The sequence below is a fragment of the Haliaeetus leucocephalus genome, unplaced genomic scaffold (genome assembly GCF_000737465.1).
Source record: "Haliaeetus leucocephalus isolate CR32 unplaced genomic scaffold, Haliaeetus_leucocephalus-4.0 Scaffold213, whole genome shotgun sequence".
NCBI classification, from domain to species: Eukaryota; Metazoa; Chordata; class Aves; order Accipitriformes; family Accipitridae; genus Haliaeetus; species Haliaeetus leucocephalus.
The window spans coordinates 84901-101956 of NW_010972649.1; the positions used below are offsets into that span (position 1 = coordinate 84901).

The 17056-nt window shown below is 38.8% G+C and overlaps 1 protein-coding gene across 2 annotated transcripts in view; it reads left to right on the top strand.

Annotated features, from left to right (window-relative positions):
* Window positions 1-16843, top strand: part of SIPA1L1 (signal-induced proliferation-associated 1 like 1) — an 80228-nt gene extending 63385 nt beyond the window's left edge. Inside the window, exons 14-20 of one of the 2 annotated variants that reach the window (XM_010566476.1) lie at window positions 2580-2819; window positions 3901-4066; window positions 7413-7656; window positions 10721-10867; window positions 13305-13419; window positions 13905-13986; window positions 14754-16843. In XM_010566476.1, the coding sequence (XP_010564778.1) occupies window positions 2580-2819; window positions 3901-4066; window positions 7413-7656; window positions 10721-10867; window positions 13305-13419; window positions 13905-13986; window positions 14754-14897 (1138 nt within the window). In that variant the 3' untranslated portion in view covers window positions 14898-16843. The remainder of the gene's footprint in view (window positions 1-2579; window positions 2820-3900; window positions 4067-7412; window positions 7657-10720; window positions 10868-13304; window positions 13420-13904; window positions 13987-14753) is intronic. The other variant, XM_010566477.1, reaches the window with a different exon arrangement.
* Window positions 16844-17056: the final 213 nt, after the last annotated feature.

Consider the following 17056-nt stretch of genomic DNA (forward strand, 5'->3'; position numbering starts at 1 on the left):
GTTTATCCAAAGCCTTTTGCTCTCCAAATATCCTCCCAGTTAACAAGTGTGTCTCTTTATCTGTCCGTATCCTGTTGGCCTACATGTGTTTACTTCTAGGATGAAAAACTTCAGTCGTATCCACAGTTCTGTGCATAGTTCCTGAAGCAGAATATCCTCCCAAAATACTATATTGTAAAATCACAGCTCAAAATATGCAATACACTTTAAAGAAAAGTGTATATAAAACTGTATGCTAGTTTTGCTTATTTGCCAGGCTGCTCATGGCATCTATTATGTGATACATATTGTAATAAATATTAAAGTAATAATACTTAAAATACACAATATGTGTATACAATAGGATATCTAATAAAATAACATTTTATTAGATATACATCTGCATTTTATATATAAATTTTATGTAGAGCATACTGAACATCATTTTTTACCCTCTTTGCCTAGTAATATTAAGGATCAACACTACCAGCCTATCTAGGAGTTGTTACTGGTTTTTATCAAGAAATGTTTTCTCACAGCTAGCACTTGCTTGAGAACTGCCTGATGGATTAAAGAATTCTGAAACGTGATTGGAACTTCCCTTTTCCTACACTGAAGCAAAAGACTTCTCCACTTCTTGAATGTATTTAGAAGGGGGTAAAGACGAAAAAAAAAAAAATAGCCCTGTACGTTTTCTTTAAAGATGTGCGTCTTCCCTAAATCTTGGCAGTTTAATTTTGCGGTGGTGATGCCTGACAGATGGGCTGGTTTACTTAGCATGTGTAGGAGTTTTCTTTCAGTATTGAAAAAGAAGAGAAAAGGGGGAATGAAGAGAAATTTACTGCCTCTCCCCCTAGCTCTTATTTTTCTCTGCTTTCTCGCTATAAATTCTGTTCACTGTTACAAATACGAAGTTTGTGATGTGCAGCACCAAACATACAGGCTTGATGGACAGGAAAATCTCTTCCTATATTTTCCCAATCTGCCGTCTTTTGTATAGGCCTTTCAAATGTACAGATGGAGGGAAGAAAAAAAATAATTATATAATAAAAAATATGTAGTATTGTCACTTGATTTGCATACATATGAGATGCCTCTTACCCCTGATGTGAGGGACTTCACAGCCATCCCTATGTACATTAGATGGAAGCATGAGCTGCAGTAGCCAGTGCTGTTTGAGGTGGAAAGACTACAGTCAGCTCAGGCTCCTCATTAAATCCACAGCACTTAACTGTTGGGACTCATGGTGCTTAACCTGAGCCATATGAAAATGAAACATACTTGAAGGTGATTTTTTAGACTTCTTCTGTTGTTAGTGGAGAGAGAGGAGAAACTCCAAAGCATTAATTCTCCCTGTGGATCTGAGACATCTAATTTAAGATGAGGAGGATCACCTCCTAGGATATTTCTCCATTGACTACAGCAGAAGCCAGACAAGTGGCATAGATTAGATAACTAACTGACTTCTATAAGGCTAAATGTAGGTGAGATTATTTCCCAGGTGACAACATAAATTTAACCTTAAATTCTTTTTTTCTGTTTCAGTAAGAGAGAGAGATGTGAAAATGCATTGTTTTATCAAGATATGAAAAGAGTGGTGAAGAATTTTCTGTTAAGCTAAGAAAGAAGAGATTATTCAGTGCCTTTATTCAGCCTTCCAGCTAATTTTTATTTCTCAGTCAGAAACCGTTCTTTACCACAGGGCCATCTGTTTCAAATTCCTTCCTTGCAGTGTTGGATACAGGGATGAAAATGTGGCTAAGTTGTGTAGAGAGCTGATAGAAAACTGGTCTCCAAATATATAACACTATTTCAGTATTAAGGCTGTACACAAAGTTTTCCTGTAACTGTACTTAGAAATGCCTGACCTTTTAAGGTTGTTATAGTAAATACTGTCTTAAGCCCTAGTGCTCCTGATACTACGCAAGTTGCATCAGATTTGAATATCAGCATAATCAAAGAGTAGCTCCCATCTAAAGCCCCCCTCCTTCTTCCAACAATAAGCTGCAGTTGGTCATCCCAACTCTTTTTTCTGTCTAGGCAAATTGTGATATATGTTAGAGACCTGCTCAAACTTCTCAATTTAAGAGTCTTTTTTTGCAAATGGTAACTGATTTTCAGGCAAAATCCAGGAAGCCCTCTTTTGAAAGATGTATGGGTTTCTTCTCTGGTTTGTTGTGGGGTCTGAAAGAGATGTTTCCTGTTGCTTAAGTTCTTTCAAAAAATGTTTTTTTCCACAGCCAGGAATTCCAGCAAGAAGTTGGACTTGGGTTCTTCTTTGCTGATTCAGTTACAATCTCTTGTATTACTTTAAAGCTGCCTAATGACCGTGAACCCTAGATTTCCCATTTATGAAGGGGAATGAGGGGGCAGTGGTTGCATCCTTAGAGGTTGCTTACAAAATTTTTCATTACTATGTGAGATGTTTTTAATGAAACGTTGGTGGAAGGCCCTTAAGAAGAGCAAACTAGTTTTGCTACTCTACCCACTATTGATAAGAGTAATATCTTGCGCCCAGAGTTCTGCTTTAAAAATAGTTAAACAAGGTGCATATATACACATTTGAGGCAAATTTTGTCTTTATTATGTTTTTCTCCTAGTACCATGAGCTCACGACACTCTGCCAGCCCAGTTGTTTTCACCAGTGCCAGAAGCTCACCTAAAGAAGAGCTTCATTCTGCTACTTCTCCCCAGCTTGCACCTTCTTTTTCCTCCTCCTCTTCCTCCTCATCTGGTCCTAGGACTTTCTACCCTCGCCAGGGTGCTACTAGCAAGTATCTCATCGGATGGAAAAAGCCAGAAGGGACAATAAACTCAGTGGGGTTTATGGATTCAAGAAAGTAAGACTGTTTTTTGGTTCTCTTGTTTGGTTATTTGCTTTAATTGTAAAGAAGCATTGAGATTTGTGACACTTCTCTGTATAGCAGAGCTCAAGACTATTTAATAGAATGCTTAGTCTTGTGTAGAACTTAATCTCTAATCTAGAGTTCTGCAGTTAGGCTTAAATATTTGATAGTTAGCTAATCTCATTCCCTTGTAACTTGTAAAAGATATTTTTTTAATCGTTTCTAGAGAGCTGTGTGGATTTCAGTCCTATTAAAGCTTATCTTTCCTTGGGACTTCTTAAAGGTGACTCAAAATGCTCTTTGAGCAAATATTAAAAATCCTCTTAATGTAGAGCCTGAGTTTTCCTTAAGCTTCTCATCCATGTAGTAGTAACATGCATGCTATGCATTAGCTGTGTGGCACTCCATGTTGCCTTGCTAAGATTGCTGCCAGTATCCAGTCTAACTGGCTTAAAGCAAGCCAAGATCTCTCTGCATTACAATCTGAAACCATCTCTTTTGGAAGAGAAATTGAGAAACAACTTAGTAGTGAAAATATTGTTCCTTTAGGACCAATGGAAAACAATGAAAAAGAACTTGGAAAGCCAGTGGTTCATCCTATTTCAAATTCAACCCTTCTTGACTTTTCTTGGGTCAAGCACAGTATCCCTAGATGTTACCAATAACTGGCTGTCAAAAGGAGATAGTGAAACTTTGTGATAACTGCATTATAAAAAGCCAGTTAAATGATTAAAGAAACATGGGGATTTGCTGCTTTTGGGCTCTTTGAAGACATTTACATTATTTAGTTTTGTACAGAATACACATTATTTTAATAGATTCAGTCCCGTATTGGGAAAACGTATTATGATAACCTTTAAGTGTATTGGTAGTTTTCATTTTTAAACAAGTTTATTGCTTCCACAGGTATTCATTAAGATGAGGCTCTACTGTATTAGCGAAACTCCTTCCCTCCTCTGTGCCCCCACCTAGGTTTTTTCTTTGGAAGTCTTGAGGGTGCTATAATTCCTGTTTCATTCATGCCTCCTGCCCCAGGGCTTTGAGACCTGAATGTGTCTGTTCCATTTCATTTAAGACGTCACCAGAGCGATGGCAATGAAATGGCCCACCCTCGGCTGCGTGCTTCAGCAAGAGATCTACGAGCATCACCGAAACGAGCATCCAAGTCCACTGTTGAAGAAGAGCTGAAGAAATTGATAGATCTTGATAGCCCAACACCTGAATCCCAGAAGAATTTTAAGGTATGTTAAAGAGAGAGTCTGTCATCTGGCTATCTCTTGTCGCAGTTAAGTGAAATCTGAGAATACGTGAAGAGCAGTGTAGAGGTCCTCTTCTGATCCGAGTCATAGTTCTGTTGTTACAAAATAGAAATGTGTAAAGTTATATTTTATAAGAATTTAATGATTGAGTTCATTGCTGCCTAGGCGTATCAACTAATAAAGCAAATGCTTCACAATTTGGAAAAGGATGAAGGCCATGAAGCTCTTAAGATTTCTGTTGTAGAAAATGCTGAGTGCTTTCAAAGCAGTCAGAGCTGAAGCGTTCATTCATACAGAGCTTACTTGGTTGGACTTTGCATTGAACTCAAGAGTTTCTCATATAGGATCTTTTCTATTATCACCCTTAACAGGAAACTAAAATGCAAGGCGTTTCCTGACTTCTCATCATGGACAGAAAGTCATCTGTTTGTCACAGACTTACCTACTAGAGAAATACATTTGGGGAATTTTCATTATTACAGTCACTGCAATGTTACAGTTCTGTGTGAAATTTAAAGAGACTAGTATGCCAAATTGCAAGAACATTTAGGACTGCTGGCTTATGGAAAATCCTGTAGTGTCATCTTATGCATTTGAATTGTTCTCTGATTGCATCACTAGACAGTGACTTCTTGACAGTATTGAAACTCCTTGCAAAAAGCACGCTTTTGTGCCTCTCTAATCCTGTTACTGCACAAGGACCAAGAATGCTCCCTAAACTTAAACAAATATTTATACAGAATAGTTAGAAATATTTCCTGATGTGTTTCAAAATATGTATAATAACACAAAAGTGCATATATTAATTTTAAAAATCCATCATTTTGAAGAGAACATCTTGATTTCTACAGTCTCCATGTATAGTCAGTGCTTAACAGCCCAGGCTCATCACCTAGAGCCCAAATGGTTTCCACAGCAACCATGCAGAAGAGAGAGCGGCAACTTCTTTCTTTGCTTGTAGAAACCCAAAGTGGCTCATTGAAGCTTGTAAGTGCTGGGTTCCGTACACGGATTATTTAAGATATTACCTTTGAGGACGGAGGCAAAAAAAAACTTTGCCAATGGCAAGACATCTTTTTCTTAGGTTTGTGGTAGTTCTGAGGGGAGTGGGACATGGGAGATGTGAGCATCTCCTTTTGGTTGTTTTGAGCAAGGGGATTGTTCTCTTTCCAAGAAATTCCATTCTGTTTAAAGAGGTGACATGAAGACCATGAAAAGTGTGTATGTTCCCAAGTTTGTTGGTTTTCTGCTTTGGGGTTAGCAAATCAATTCTTACCCTGATCTTTGTTTCCTGGTGACTGTAGAAAGTACGTTAACTCAGGTTACACTTTTGGCAAATTCCAGCAGGTTAATAACATTCTATCACATGAATAAATTATATCTTTACCATTTTAAAAGTAACTGTCATTTCTGCCCACTGCATGATTTATATTTCATCTTACAAAAAAGTTGTTCTTGCAGCATAAATTTTTTTGACAGTTTAAAAAAAAAAAAAAGAGAGAATGATAATAGCTGTCATTGGTTCACTGCACAAAGACCAAAAATATTCCTCCTTTCTGTCTGTTGGTTGCCAAAGGCTTTGTTTGGTAGTAGAATTTGTTCTAGGCTGTGATTTTGTGTTTTGTGTGTCTTTTTATTATCTTCCCAGCCTTCCTTATCTCGTTACCTACTACTTATGCATTATATCTTCTCAGACAAGTCACCTTTCTTTTTCTCTTTCCTCTGCTCTATTACCAGAAGACAATTCCTACTCATATTGCCTCTGTTCCAACTCCATTAGGTGTTCATATCTGTGCAACCTTTTAATCTCAATGTCTGATATTAACTGGTGATTCCAGCTCCTAATTCTTTAACACTAAGTGAACTACACCACCCTCAAGTAAATGCTGCTTAACTTAGCAGCTCTTTTTTTCCTTTGCCACTTCAGGACAAGTACTGGGAGATTTCACTGGATCATAACATGAACCTGCTGACTGAGCTTTTGAATTTCAGAATAAAAAAGCGGCTTGATCCTTAACGTAACATAGTGACAACTGTGTACCAGAGTGTATATGCAAGCCTCATACTGTGATGGGCATGTCCTGAGGGATGCAATGCAGAAGGGAAAATCTGATGTATTAGAAAGTTGGCATGGGACATGGCTTCTCTTCCCTTCCTTGTCTTTTGATGATAGCAGGTTTTTTGAAGTAATGTTAGTTGTTTCTGATCCTCAACCATGAAACCAAAACGTGCAGCAGTCTTTTAATATTAAAATTTGTAACATTTTGGAAAAAAAAAATCTGGCAGATTGTCTTCCACTGTACAGTACCAATAGTCCCTCCTCCACGCTCTTCTCCCACCTTGTAGTGTAGGATTTTGATCCCAGGAGTAGAGTACCGTCTGTTTAAATGGCTTTTTTCCTTTTTCTGAGAAGAGAGAACTATTTTTATGTGCAAATGAGCAACTCTTTATAAAGTTTAATCACTCCTTCAGGAAATCTCATTATCTCCTTTTTTGTTTAAACTTGTTTACACAGCAAATGGGGGTGGTGAGGTCCTCCGTTTTTGTTTGCCGTTTCTTCATGAAAGCCTTTGGACCAAATTTTAACCAAACCATAAAGAAATGTTATGTCTTAGAGATAGTTATGGTGCTACAGGTTTCATGAAAATCAGTGTCTCTGCTGATCAGAATGGTTATGTGTTCTTTGATAGCAGCTCACTGGCACTGACCAGAGAGTATGTAACTCCAAGCTAACCACAGCATTTCTTTCTCCGATGTGGAGCATGGAGGAAGCTGGGATGATGGTGGGGGTAAGACACAAGTTCTCTTACTCATGGGACTATTTACTTAATTTTGATTCAAATCCTTCTGAAGAATCAAAGCGGTGGTGGGCGTTCCTAGTTGTTCAGTAATATGAGACTTTTAATTAGTTGGCATTTGCTGGTGCTCTGCCTGCAGGAAGGCAGCCTCCCCTGGGCACAAGGGAGAACTCTGGTTTATGCAGCATTCAGTCTGTTTCTGTAAACATTATCTCTGCTACACGTCAGCTCTAGAATCCACAAGGGCTGCCTGAGATTTCCACTTCAGGGGAATTTTGACGGGTATTTAAAAGGTAGAATGTGAGATAGGCTAAAAAAGACCTATATATGTTATCTAGTTATAATCTCCTTCAAAGCAGATTCCTTTAGATCTTTTTCCTATCCACTCTGAAAAAATACTGTGTTTATACTTGCTTTCTTATTTAAACAACAACAAAAAAAATTAAAAAACAATTTCAACATAGACTTCAAAAGTTTCTTTATTGATTTTTTTTTCTCATTTCTTTTTATTTGTTTTTATGAATGTATAGTCACACACTCTGTCCTGTCAGTCTCCCTTTCCCAGCACTCCTACTACAAGGCGTGCCTTGCAAAGGACTTTGTCAGATGAGAGTATTTACAGTGGTCAAAGGGACCACTTCTTCACCTCGCGGGCCTCGCTCTTGGACCAAGCCATGCCAAATGATGTACTATTCACCAGCACGTACCCTTCTCTCCCAAAGTCGCTGCCATTACGGAGACCATCATATACTTTGGGAATGAAATCACTACATGGTAAGTGTATTTCCCATTTTTCTACTTTCAGAGGAATCCTTTGTGAGTCATGTTAAGGGAAAATGTTTGTTAGAGCAATTAGTACTTCCATCTTGATCTTGCTAAAATGAGGAGAGTCAAGTCACATGCCTGAAAACATAAAATAGGATGGGAAATTTTTTTTTTCCTCACTTCAGTAGGTATAGTAAGACTGCATGACTGGTCATGCAGTTACCTTGTGGAGGGAGCGCAAAAATTTGCCTCATTGGCTGTAAGTTTGCACCATTTCTTCCAGGAGTCATCTGGACTAGTTGGACCAATCAGCAAATAATGTATGCCTGGTTGTCCAGCAGTGACAACTTCAGGTGTCAGTTCCTTTAGTGTGGGATTATGAGAACAAAATACTATTAGGAAAATAATGATATAAAAGTGGATAAATACTAGTGGACATTTGGATGTACAACTACACCAGATACTGCTTTTATTGCACCAACTGTTTTTAAATTCACTCCCTTACCCTATTCATTTTACAGGACTTGAGTTACTTATTTTAGTCACACATCAACAGCTAACGAGAAAAAGTTACTTGGTAAACTGCTATCAAGAAGGCACTCAGCTTTCCCTCATCAGTTTACTGAAAAATCTCAGTAGGATTATCTGATAGGTTGTGTGTTGCTGCATGTGAATGTCTCAGTTGGTGAGAAAGGGAATTTTCACAGGTTCCCGCTGTACCTCATAATTAAATGTGTACTAAATGGGTTTTCCAGAAATAGAGCTAGATCTCACAGTGTAGGATTCTGCAATGTTTTCTGAAGAAGTACATGTCTGCTCTGATTTATTCATGTCTTGGTATGTTTCAAGAGGAAAATGCAAGGCTATCAATAGATTCAACTCACTATAGTGGGCCCTAAGCATGGTCTGTATTTAGATACACCGGATACATTTGACAGTGAAGGCTGCTGAAGAAATCTATTTTAAGTTCTTTTCATCTGTCTGTGATCACCAGGCATCAGTTTTTAGTGTTGAACCTGACATTTTCATGAGCTGTTGTTTCTGTATAACGTTTCTTGCATAAGAGTTAGGAAACTGAGCTCTCTTCACTTCTGCTTTTTATATGCACTAAAATAACTTTGCAGACTTGGTTACACTTGTAAGTGGCTGGTGGATTTGGCTTCTTAGGGTTTGGGGTCAGAAGATTAATGATGCCATCTGAGTAGAAGTGGAAAGCAGCACTCGGTCTCTTCAATTAGATGCCTATATTTTCCGAAAAGAAAACCACAAAACCTTCTTTCACTGTCACATTCTCTTCCACACCAAACCAGTTACTCCTCCTACCACATAAGCTTTCTACATTTGTCAACAAAATAAGATTTTCTGTTTTCTATAAAATGTAGGCCTGCATGATAAAAGGACCACCTATTTGAGTGGCACACGAATTGTCTCCGCCCTACACATGCCTTTGCTGAGAGAAGGATTAAGTACAGTTGGATATTTAATACCACAAGTATTTGTTGGCTTCCAGCTATTCAAAATTCTTTTAATTCAAAGATCTTAATAACAAAGAACAGCTATTCCAGAGCACCTTCATTTGTTTTGAAGAGGGAAAACAATGAGCTAAAAATATTCTTATTTACTCCTGTCTTAATTAACAATCCAACTCACACTTTTAAAATAGGTAATTTTTCATATGGTAAGTTTTTTCTTCTAATTCTGTGTATCTTTTCACTAATTGTAAAATATTTTTATGTTAAGAACTTTTCAAATAACTGCCCTCGTTTTGGAAGATGATGCAAGAATCCTCAGTGTTAATATTGAGCTGAACTTCCATTTATAAAAAGTAAACACAGACACACAAAAAAAAAATTCAAGATTTTTGAGCAAAGGAATGAATGCAGCGTAGCTTTTCTGGTCATTGGTTCCCAGGCAGCAATATTATTTGGCTAAAGTTACTAGAAAGTTATTCTAGTTGTTGAAGTTATATAGTTATTAGACTACCAAAAAATAAAGGCAACAGTAAGCCACACAGCTAGTGGCATTTGTCTTCCAATGGGCTTGTATCCTGCCCACCACGCTGTCTTTCTGTTCTCTCTGGTCCAAATGGATTCTTCACTATACCGTTCTTCTCTGCAGCCTTCTCCCAGGTGCCCAGTCCATCTTCTCACCCCTACATCTCTGGTGCTTCTAATACCACCCACAAATTTTTCAAAACTTTCTTTATGCCTTGACAGAGGGCATGAGGAAGTGAGTTGTTGCTGCTTCTGAGCTTACACGTGTGCTGACTGACCAGGCATTGTGCATTTTTTGATTGTCCAGTCAGTAAATTGAAATAAAGTAGGTAATTGTTGGTTCACAATTTGGTCTTTCCCTAATTAGTGGCAATAACTCAAGTGTTTCACTTTTCTAGGCACCAGTTTGCACAAAAATTACAGGGACCTTATATCCTTCTTTCGAGCTTGCCAGTGTTTTTTCCGTAGTGGGCCGTGTACCAACTTATGGATGGGTGTGGGTATTTTTCAGTAAAGATCAAGAGGTTTCACTAAAGTGCTGAGAGATAAGCAGTGCTTTGGAAGTAATTTTAAGGGTTTTCTTGTTCTGATTCATCTTGGTAGGCCTTAGTTTGCTCCCATTGGTTTATGAGTCTGTAAAGAGAGGGGAAAAAAAAAACCCTCACAATTTTGTATGTTTACAGGAGCAGATAGGTGCCACGGAGTGTAGAAGCCCCAGCAAGCTGCAGAGCCCTCCAAAGTATCTTCAGCTTGTGCAGAAGCAGGAATCATTGGGTAGAAGAGTACTGCCTCTGGCCCCAGTGCTGGCGGGGGGCAGAGATTGGCTTTTGAAGTGCTAAGCTGCAAAGATTCAGACAGGTTAGAAGGGAGCTGAATGCCCTGGTGAGAAGCACTGTCTCAGAAAACAGGCTTGTAACATGCTGTACCTGGTCAGTTACAGTTGATCAAACATTATACTGAGTTCTGGTTCCAGAAGTGCTATCCCAGAAAAATTAAAAATAGGGATGCATTAGTATTAAGAAAGGAATTTGTTTGGGTTTTTTTCAATGGAGTTTATAATTTGTTCTGCATTACTCTAGGAGAGTTTTCTGCCTCAGACAGCTCCCTCACAGATATCCAGGAGCAAAGACGGCAGCCCATGCCAGACCCTGGTCTTATGCCATTACCTGATTCTGCCTCTGATCTGGACTGGTCAAACTTGGTAGATGCTGCCAAAGCCTTTGAAGGTAAGTTTGCAGAATATAATATTTAGAAAGCTGGTCTTTGTGCATGCTTCATTAAGGAGTGGGTTTGGGTGTTTTCTACTTAGTCTGAAGCTTAAGCTCATTTAAAATAGCAACTCGAGTCTTAAGAGCCTAAAACTTTGTATGTAATACTCAGATACCATTTCTTCATACTGGAATCCCTCTGTGCTATGGTTCAGCCAAATCTCAGTGAAGCTGGCTACTTCTCATTTTGAGCAGTTGCAGACATCACAGCTAGAGTGGAAAAGACATCTGACACGAAAGTGCAAAAGTAAAGTCAAATAGCAGGGGAAAAGCATATGAGTACATTAATGATTGCTTGCTTACTGCACTAGCAAGAAGTTTCTGTAGTACAGCTGAAGTGCGCTGCCAAGGTAATTTGGGAAATATGCTTTGTTGTTATATACTTTTCCATTGCTGTTCTTCCCTTTGCATACGCTGAATACGTAGACTTGCACATAAGTGTCATTTCATCCTATGGCGCTTTCCATCTCCTTGACACTTAGTAAACTGAAGAGAACTATAAGCTGCCTAGATGTATTTGAATTTAAAATTAAATAGACTTCAGCCCAAAGGGAGTTTACCTTACAGTTAATATAATCCAACGGAAAAGTCTTCTAGGTGCATTAAACAGAAGTGCCTTTTCCTAATCTCTGCATAAATGCTGTCCCACCTTCATGAAAGTGTTTTTGCTGATCCTGAATCTTTTAGACATTATTCTACATGGTTGGAGAAGGCTGTGAAGTAACTTCCTTTCTTGGCTGTTCTCTGATAGTAGCCATATACATCATTAAGGCAGTGCTTGTCTAAGCTGGTGTTCAAGATGTACATGTGTGCTCTGCTCTATTGCCATAGGAGTGGTAGGATCAGCATGTCTCATATTTCTGCTCTGCAGTCTTGGGAAAGAGTATTCAAAGTAAGCCTTAGTCCTCAAGACGAGATTAATTTGTTGTGATTGGTTTTTTACCACCACATAGGGATGAAACCCAGGTTTTAGTGCATTTCACAGTGGTCAGGAATTTCTGTTTAAAAGATCCCCTTTTTTGGTTAGATTTATTTGACTGTCCTCATTAACCTGAATCCCTCGCTTTTGTAGGTCCCAAACTCACTTGTGTTTCTCTTTAGACGTGTGAACAAAGTCAGTGTGGTGAAGGTAACAAACTGACAGCTCAGATGAAGAAAAGCTGGGGTAATGTGTTGGCTGGCACCTTCATCTCACCGCTGTAAAAATATATTCAGATTTGACTTGGAGAGGGAACAGCTGTCTGATGTCAATATAATCCCAGTCTCTAGTCTCTGCCAGGTGCCAGTAGGGGTTGACAAGTACCAAGCAGCCTAAATTCTGATTTGTGATCCTGGACACCTTTCTTCTACATTGTTGGTTGGTGTCTTCAGCACAAGCCCCTGCAGTTACAAATAGTGGTATCTGCAACCAGCTGAAACAAAAGCTGCCTGGATCCCTGAGCTACACCAACCTTCAGTATTTTCATTCAAAGGAAAAAAGAGGGGAGCAGGAAAAATACCATCAAACACCAAGGCACATTAATTTTAGCCTTGTTGAAAGCATAGAATAAAAATTTGCCCAGCAGAAAAGGATGATACTGTTCTATTTCCAGTGAGAGACCAGCAGCTGCTGAGGGAGAGAGATGTTAATTTATTAAACTAAAAAGTGTTTATGTTACTGTTTGTGCTAGGAAACTCCAGAGGTAGGCCCAGTTGGGAGTTCACAGTCACATCATGTGACAGTGATTTAGAGATGTGTTAAAACATCTGAGCAGTTACAGGACAAAAAAGTGTAGACGTAAGGCAGGAAAGAGGTTTCATGTTTCAATCTGAAAATGTTTTCTAAGGCATAAGGAAAAAATTTCAAGTTCTAAAAAATTACATTGGTCATTTTACTTTCCACATGTAAGTTGTGCATAGCGAGCTTTTCTTTCCTCAAGACAAAGCGATCCTTTATGGAGTGAAGGAAGCTAAATGTAGTCACTGAGCTATTGGGTAGTGTCATGCAGTTGTACCCAGGAAGTTCGGCACAGCTCTTGTTGTTCCAGCTTGGCTTCTTGCCTCTCTTGGAACTGGCCTTGGGTGGACTCTGTGAGCACCGCCAGAGTATCTCTGCTTTGCCCTCTTTAGCATCTCCCTCCTGGAGAGATTCTTAGCCTGAGGGTGATGCATGATCTGTGTGAGCATGCAGTGCTTGCTTGTTGAATCCAATACAGTGGAGAACCTGGTGCAAACACTTGCAATGCCTGTTTGCTTCTGTCAAGTGGATATTGGTATGTCGTATCATCACTTTACCTTGCTTGAAACAGACTTAGATTGCTTTGAGATCCTGCGGTGTAGCTGTTGCACTGTAGCATGCATAAACAGATAATCATTACTGCTGCCTTTGTTTTTCTCTGTATGTTTGCCTTCTCAGTTCAGCGAGCTTCATTCTTTGCTGCTGCTGATGAAAATCACAGACCTGTGAGCGCTGCCTCCAGTGGTGATCAGGCTGAGGACCAGCTTACTGCACAGATAAAGCCTTATACAGGGTAAGTAAATACACCAGATAGGCAGGCTTCCTCAGCTACAAACCAAGGAAAAGAGTAGCAACACCTTTATTTGGAAGCCATCTCCGGGCTTCACAGAACCCTTCGCAAGTTCTCATGAAGATGGTGGTGGGAAGTGAAACCAGAAGAATCTTAAGTACAGTTGAACCTTTTTGCAGGTTGTCTGAGACATTCATGAATGTGTCCAAAGCAGTGGTAATTCAAGGCACATATAATGAGCAGAAGTAGAGAGAAGTTAAGTGATAGGATGGCCCCAATTAATAACGAGTTAAATTTGTTCTGTGGATTAATGTGCTGCATGTGTTCCATGTGCTCTTTGTTAGGTTCTTTTTGTTCGTTTTGTGAATTCTTAGTGTACCTGAGTGCATACCTACATAAAGCCACTTGGTATAGACAAGGCTGTTAGCTACCCTATGTGAAGACTGTAAGTCATATCAGTACCTATTCTTGTTTCCTGCTTTCAACAGTAAAGAATCTCCTCCAACTCTCGCCTCTAAAGTGGACCAGCTGGAAGGTTTGCTGAAGATGTTGCAAGAGGATTTAAGGAAGGTAAACATTTCATCTACAGAAAATCTCTAAGACATATATTTAGTGCTGGTAGGTGATGCTAATAACTATGTAATCCTGCTTTACCATGCCTGTGACAGCCTCATCCTTGTATGAGAAAGACATTTCTTTGCTACTTTTCGCAGGCCATACTTCTAATTATGCAAAGCTAAGGTGGAGTGTCTAAATTTGTAGGCATCTGGTTCCTCCACTTAAATTAGGAGGGTGATTCAGAGTACCTCCAGTCTGAATTCAGGTGACACTGCGAAAGGCTTTAAGTTAGTCCATGTAAATATATGCTGCTGATGTTGAAAAGTGAGAGTATTACCTAAACATATAATTTCTACTGTGGAAACTTACTGTATTGTGTTACTGCCTGCTTGGTCCAAGAAGGATCTGCTGTGATCAGACAAAAAGTCTCTTAGCTGGGGAAGTATTTGCAGGAATATTTCCTATCCCTTATTTAGTTAACCATCTGCAGTTGTATATATGTGTTGTACATACAGGGCATGCCCAATTTTATTTCATCACTTGGGGAACTATCTTCTGTATTAGAATTTAATATAGAGAAATCCTACTCATTCAAGCAAAAAGTGAGGAATGAAATGTCACAAATGTCCCTTAGATATAAAACCATGTGTTACTGCACATAAAGTCCTTATAAAAAAAAGAAACTTATGCTCTCTTAAGAGATTCTTGTCTCTCTATATAGTTAGGAAGCATGACCTAAAATTTCCACTAAGATCTGTATTTTTTTCTTCATGCCTAAGGAAAAAGAGGACAAGGCCAGCCTTCAGGCTGAAGTGCAACATTTGCGGGAAGACAACTTGAGGTTACAGGAGGAATCCCAGAATGCAACTGAGAAACTGAAGAAATTCACCGAATGGGTTTTCAACACAATTGATATGAACTGAGAACAGTGTACGGGGAAGGAAACTATCTGTTATGAATATTATTACTGGGACTTAAGCTTTAATGCCACCTTAATCATGACATGTGAAAGTATAGTCAGAGCACTTCCCTGCCCTTCATCCTCCAATAACCCTTTTTTGCATCTCTGCGCGCACTCAGAACAATTGCAGATCAACAATCAATGTCTGCCTTTTGTAGAAAAACAAAGTAAATAATTTTAAAAAGGTAAAATAAAAGTTTAACTGCTAAAATGTGAATGTCTATTTTTTGCACATTGTCTCTTTATCTGTTATGTACAAAATGATTTGGAGGCAGGATCAGGCTTGCTGTTCCATCTGCCTCTGTTTCCATCAACTCCTTTCTCTCTGTTTCAGGTAATCTGCTTTTCCTTGCAGCTTTGGCAAATATTATGACATCTAGAAAATTAGAAAGAAATGTTTATTTTACTGCTCTTCTTACATTGTTTTCTGAAGTATGCCACAGACAAGGGGATGTAATGCAATGTTTTAGGTGTCTCCTTAGCAATTTGCGCTTGATTGCTAGTGCTACCTTCCCATACATTACAGAGAACGCGTGTCCATAGTGTATGGTACAGTACAACCAGCATCATAATATTTGGAGAGAGACTAGAGACGTGGGCCATGGGTGAGGCATATTATCACACATCTATTGCATTAGCATTTCTGGTAGCCTTTGTTTCCCGTGGAAACAATGGCTGCAAGTAACTACGAACAGCAAAACTAGGCATGCTGCAGTTCATGCTGTATCAGGCAGGCTGAGAGATACTGAGTAGTGTTGCTGTACTGCTTAAGTATAGTCCCCTTCCCTTCCAGGGGAATCTGTTACTTGCATATGTGCAGAAGACTTAGGCTGAAGTTGTAAAGAGATTAAGATTTCTTTCCCCTGAAGTGTTTCCATAAAAATCCACATAAACCCTCTCCGTGCACCTGCCTTCCCATTCCATTTCTCCGGACTTCTCAAATCACAACAGATTTGAGAAATGTTTATTCAACTTGTGTTTTATTACATGAGAGGTCTTATAAATCTTTTACTATGGTAGACAGATGTAAAGGTAAATTAGAGAAGTGTATTTTTCAAACTACTGGGATAGGATTGGAGCTCTGAAATCCCCAATCCCCAGTGAAACTGTGTAGCATGAGATTTCCCAAACTGCCTCATGCCAAGAAAGTTAATTTCTTGTTCTTTGAAGGAACAGCTAACTTGCCACAACGTGTTACCTCTCTAGAAAATACCTTTTAGGTGTCAGAAAACGACTTTTAAGCGCTGCAGTTTGCACAGGCATTGGAACTGTGCAGCATGCTGAGAAACCTTTTCTACTCCCTTCTGAGTATACAGTCACTACCTTAAAAAATATTGCCTTGCATAAAGTGCAGTATATTTGGAGGTTAATTTCAAGAGCATCCACTCCCTCCCCTTTACCACATTCTCAAATAGACAGATTAAAATCATTGGGCATAGTCTTGTCACAGAAACTTCCACGCTCTTTTCAAATCCTTTTTTCATGCTCTTTAATCTTGCTCCACACAAGTACACACTACACTTCAACCTCAAACTTCATTTGTGATGCTAATCCCCATGGAGTTCTTCTCTAATGTTTTGTCATGGAAATGGATCTCTTTGGAACTATTTCTGGAGTGCTTTTGTAAAGGTTTAGAATGTCTTGGGTTTTTTAATGACTTGTATGAAGGAGATTTATATAATGCCTGATATTATTTGTAAATGGGAAATATTGCTAACATCTCTGAGCATCCTGAAGTCTTGCTTTTATTCTCTTTTAAGTTTGGTTTTTATTTTATTTCAAAAAATATTTTGGGACTTGGGGCAGACTATTTATTAGAGTTTTGCAACAGAGTTCTTCTTGTATGATGCCACTGAAGGCTACTTGTAAAATTCTGACAATAAAACTCATTTTAAAGGCTCTTCTAAACCATTTTCTTCTGATTTTGTTGGGTTTGTTGTTTAAGACTTTCCAGAGTGTCCATTTTTTCCTGGTTTCTTCTTCTACCACTTTTCTCGGTGCTTAGCGATTGAAGAGTTTAATTCTCTATCAGATTTCTACTTTTTATCCCTTTGAAGGCCATTACTTGGTATGTATACACACACTTCATCCCTTGACTTTTTATTTGTATTACTGCACAAA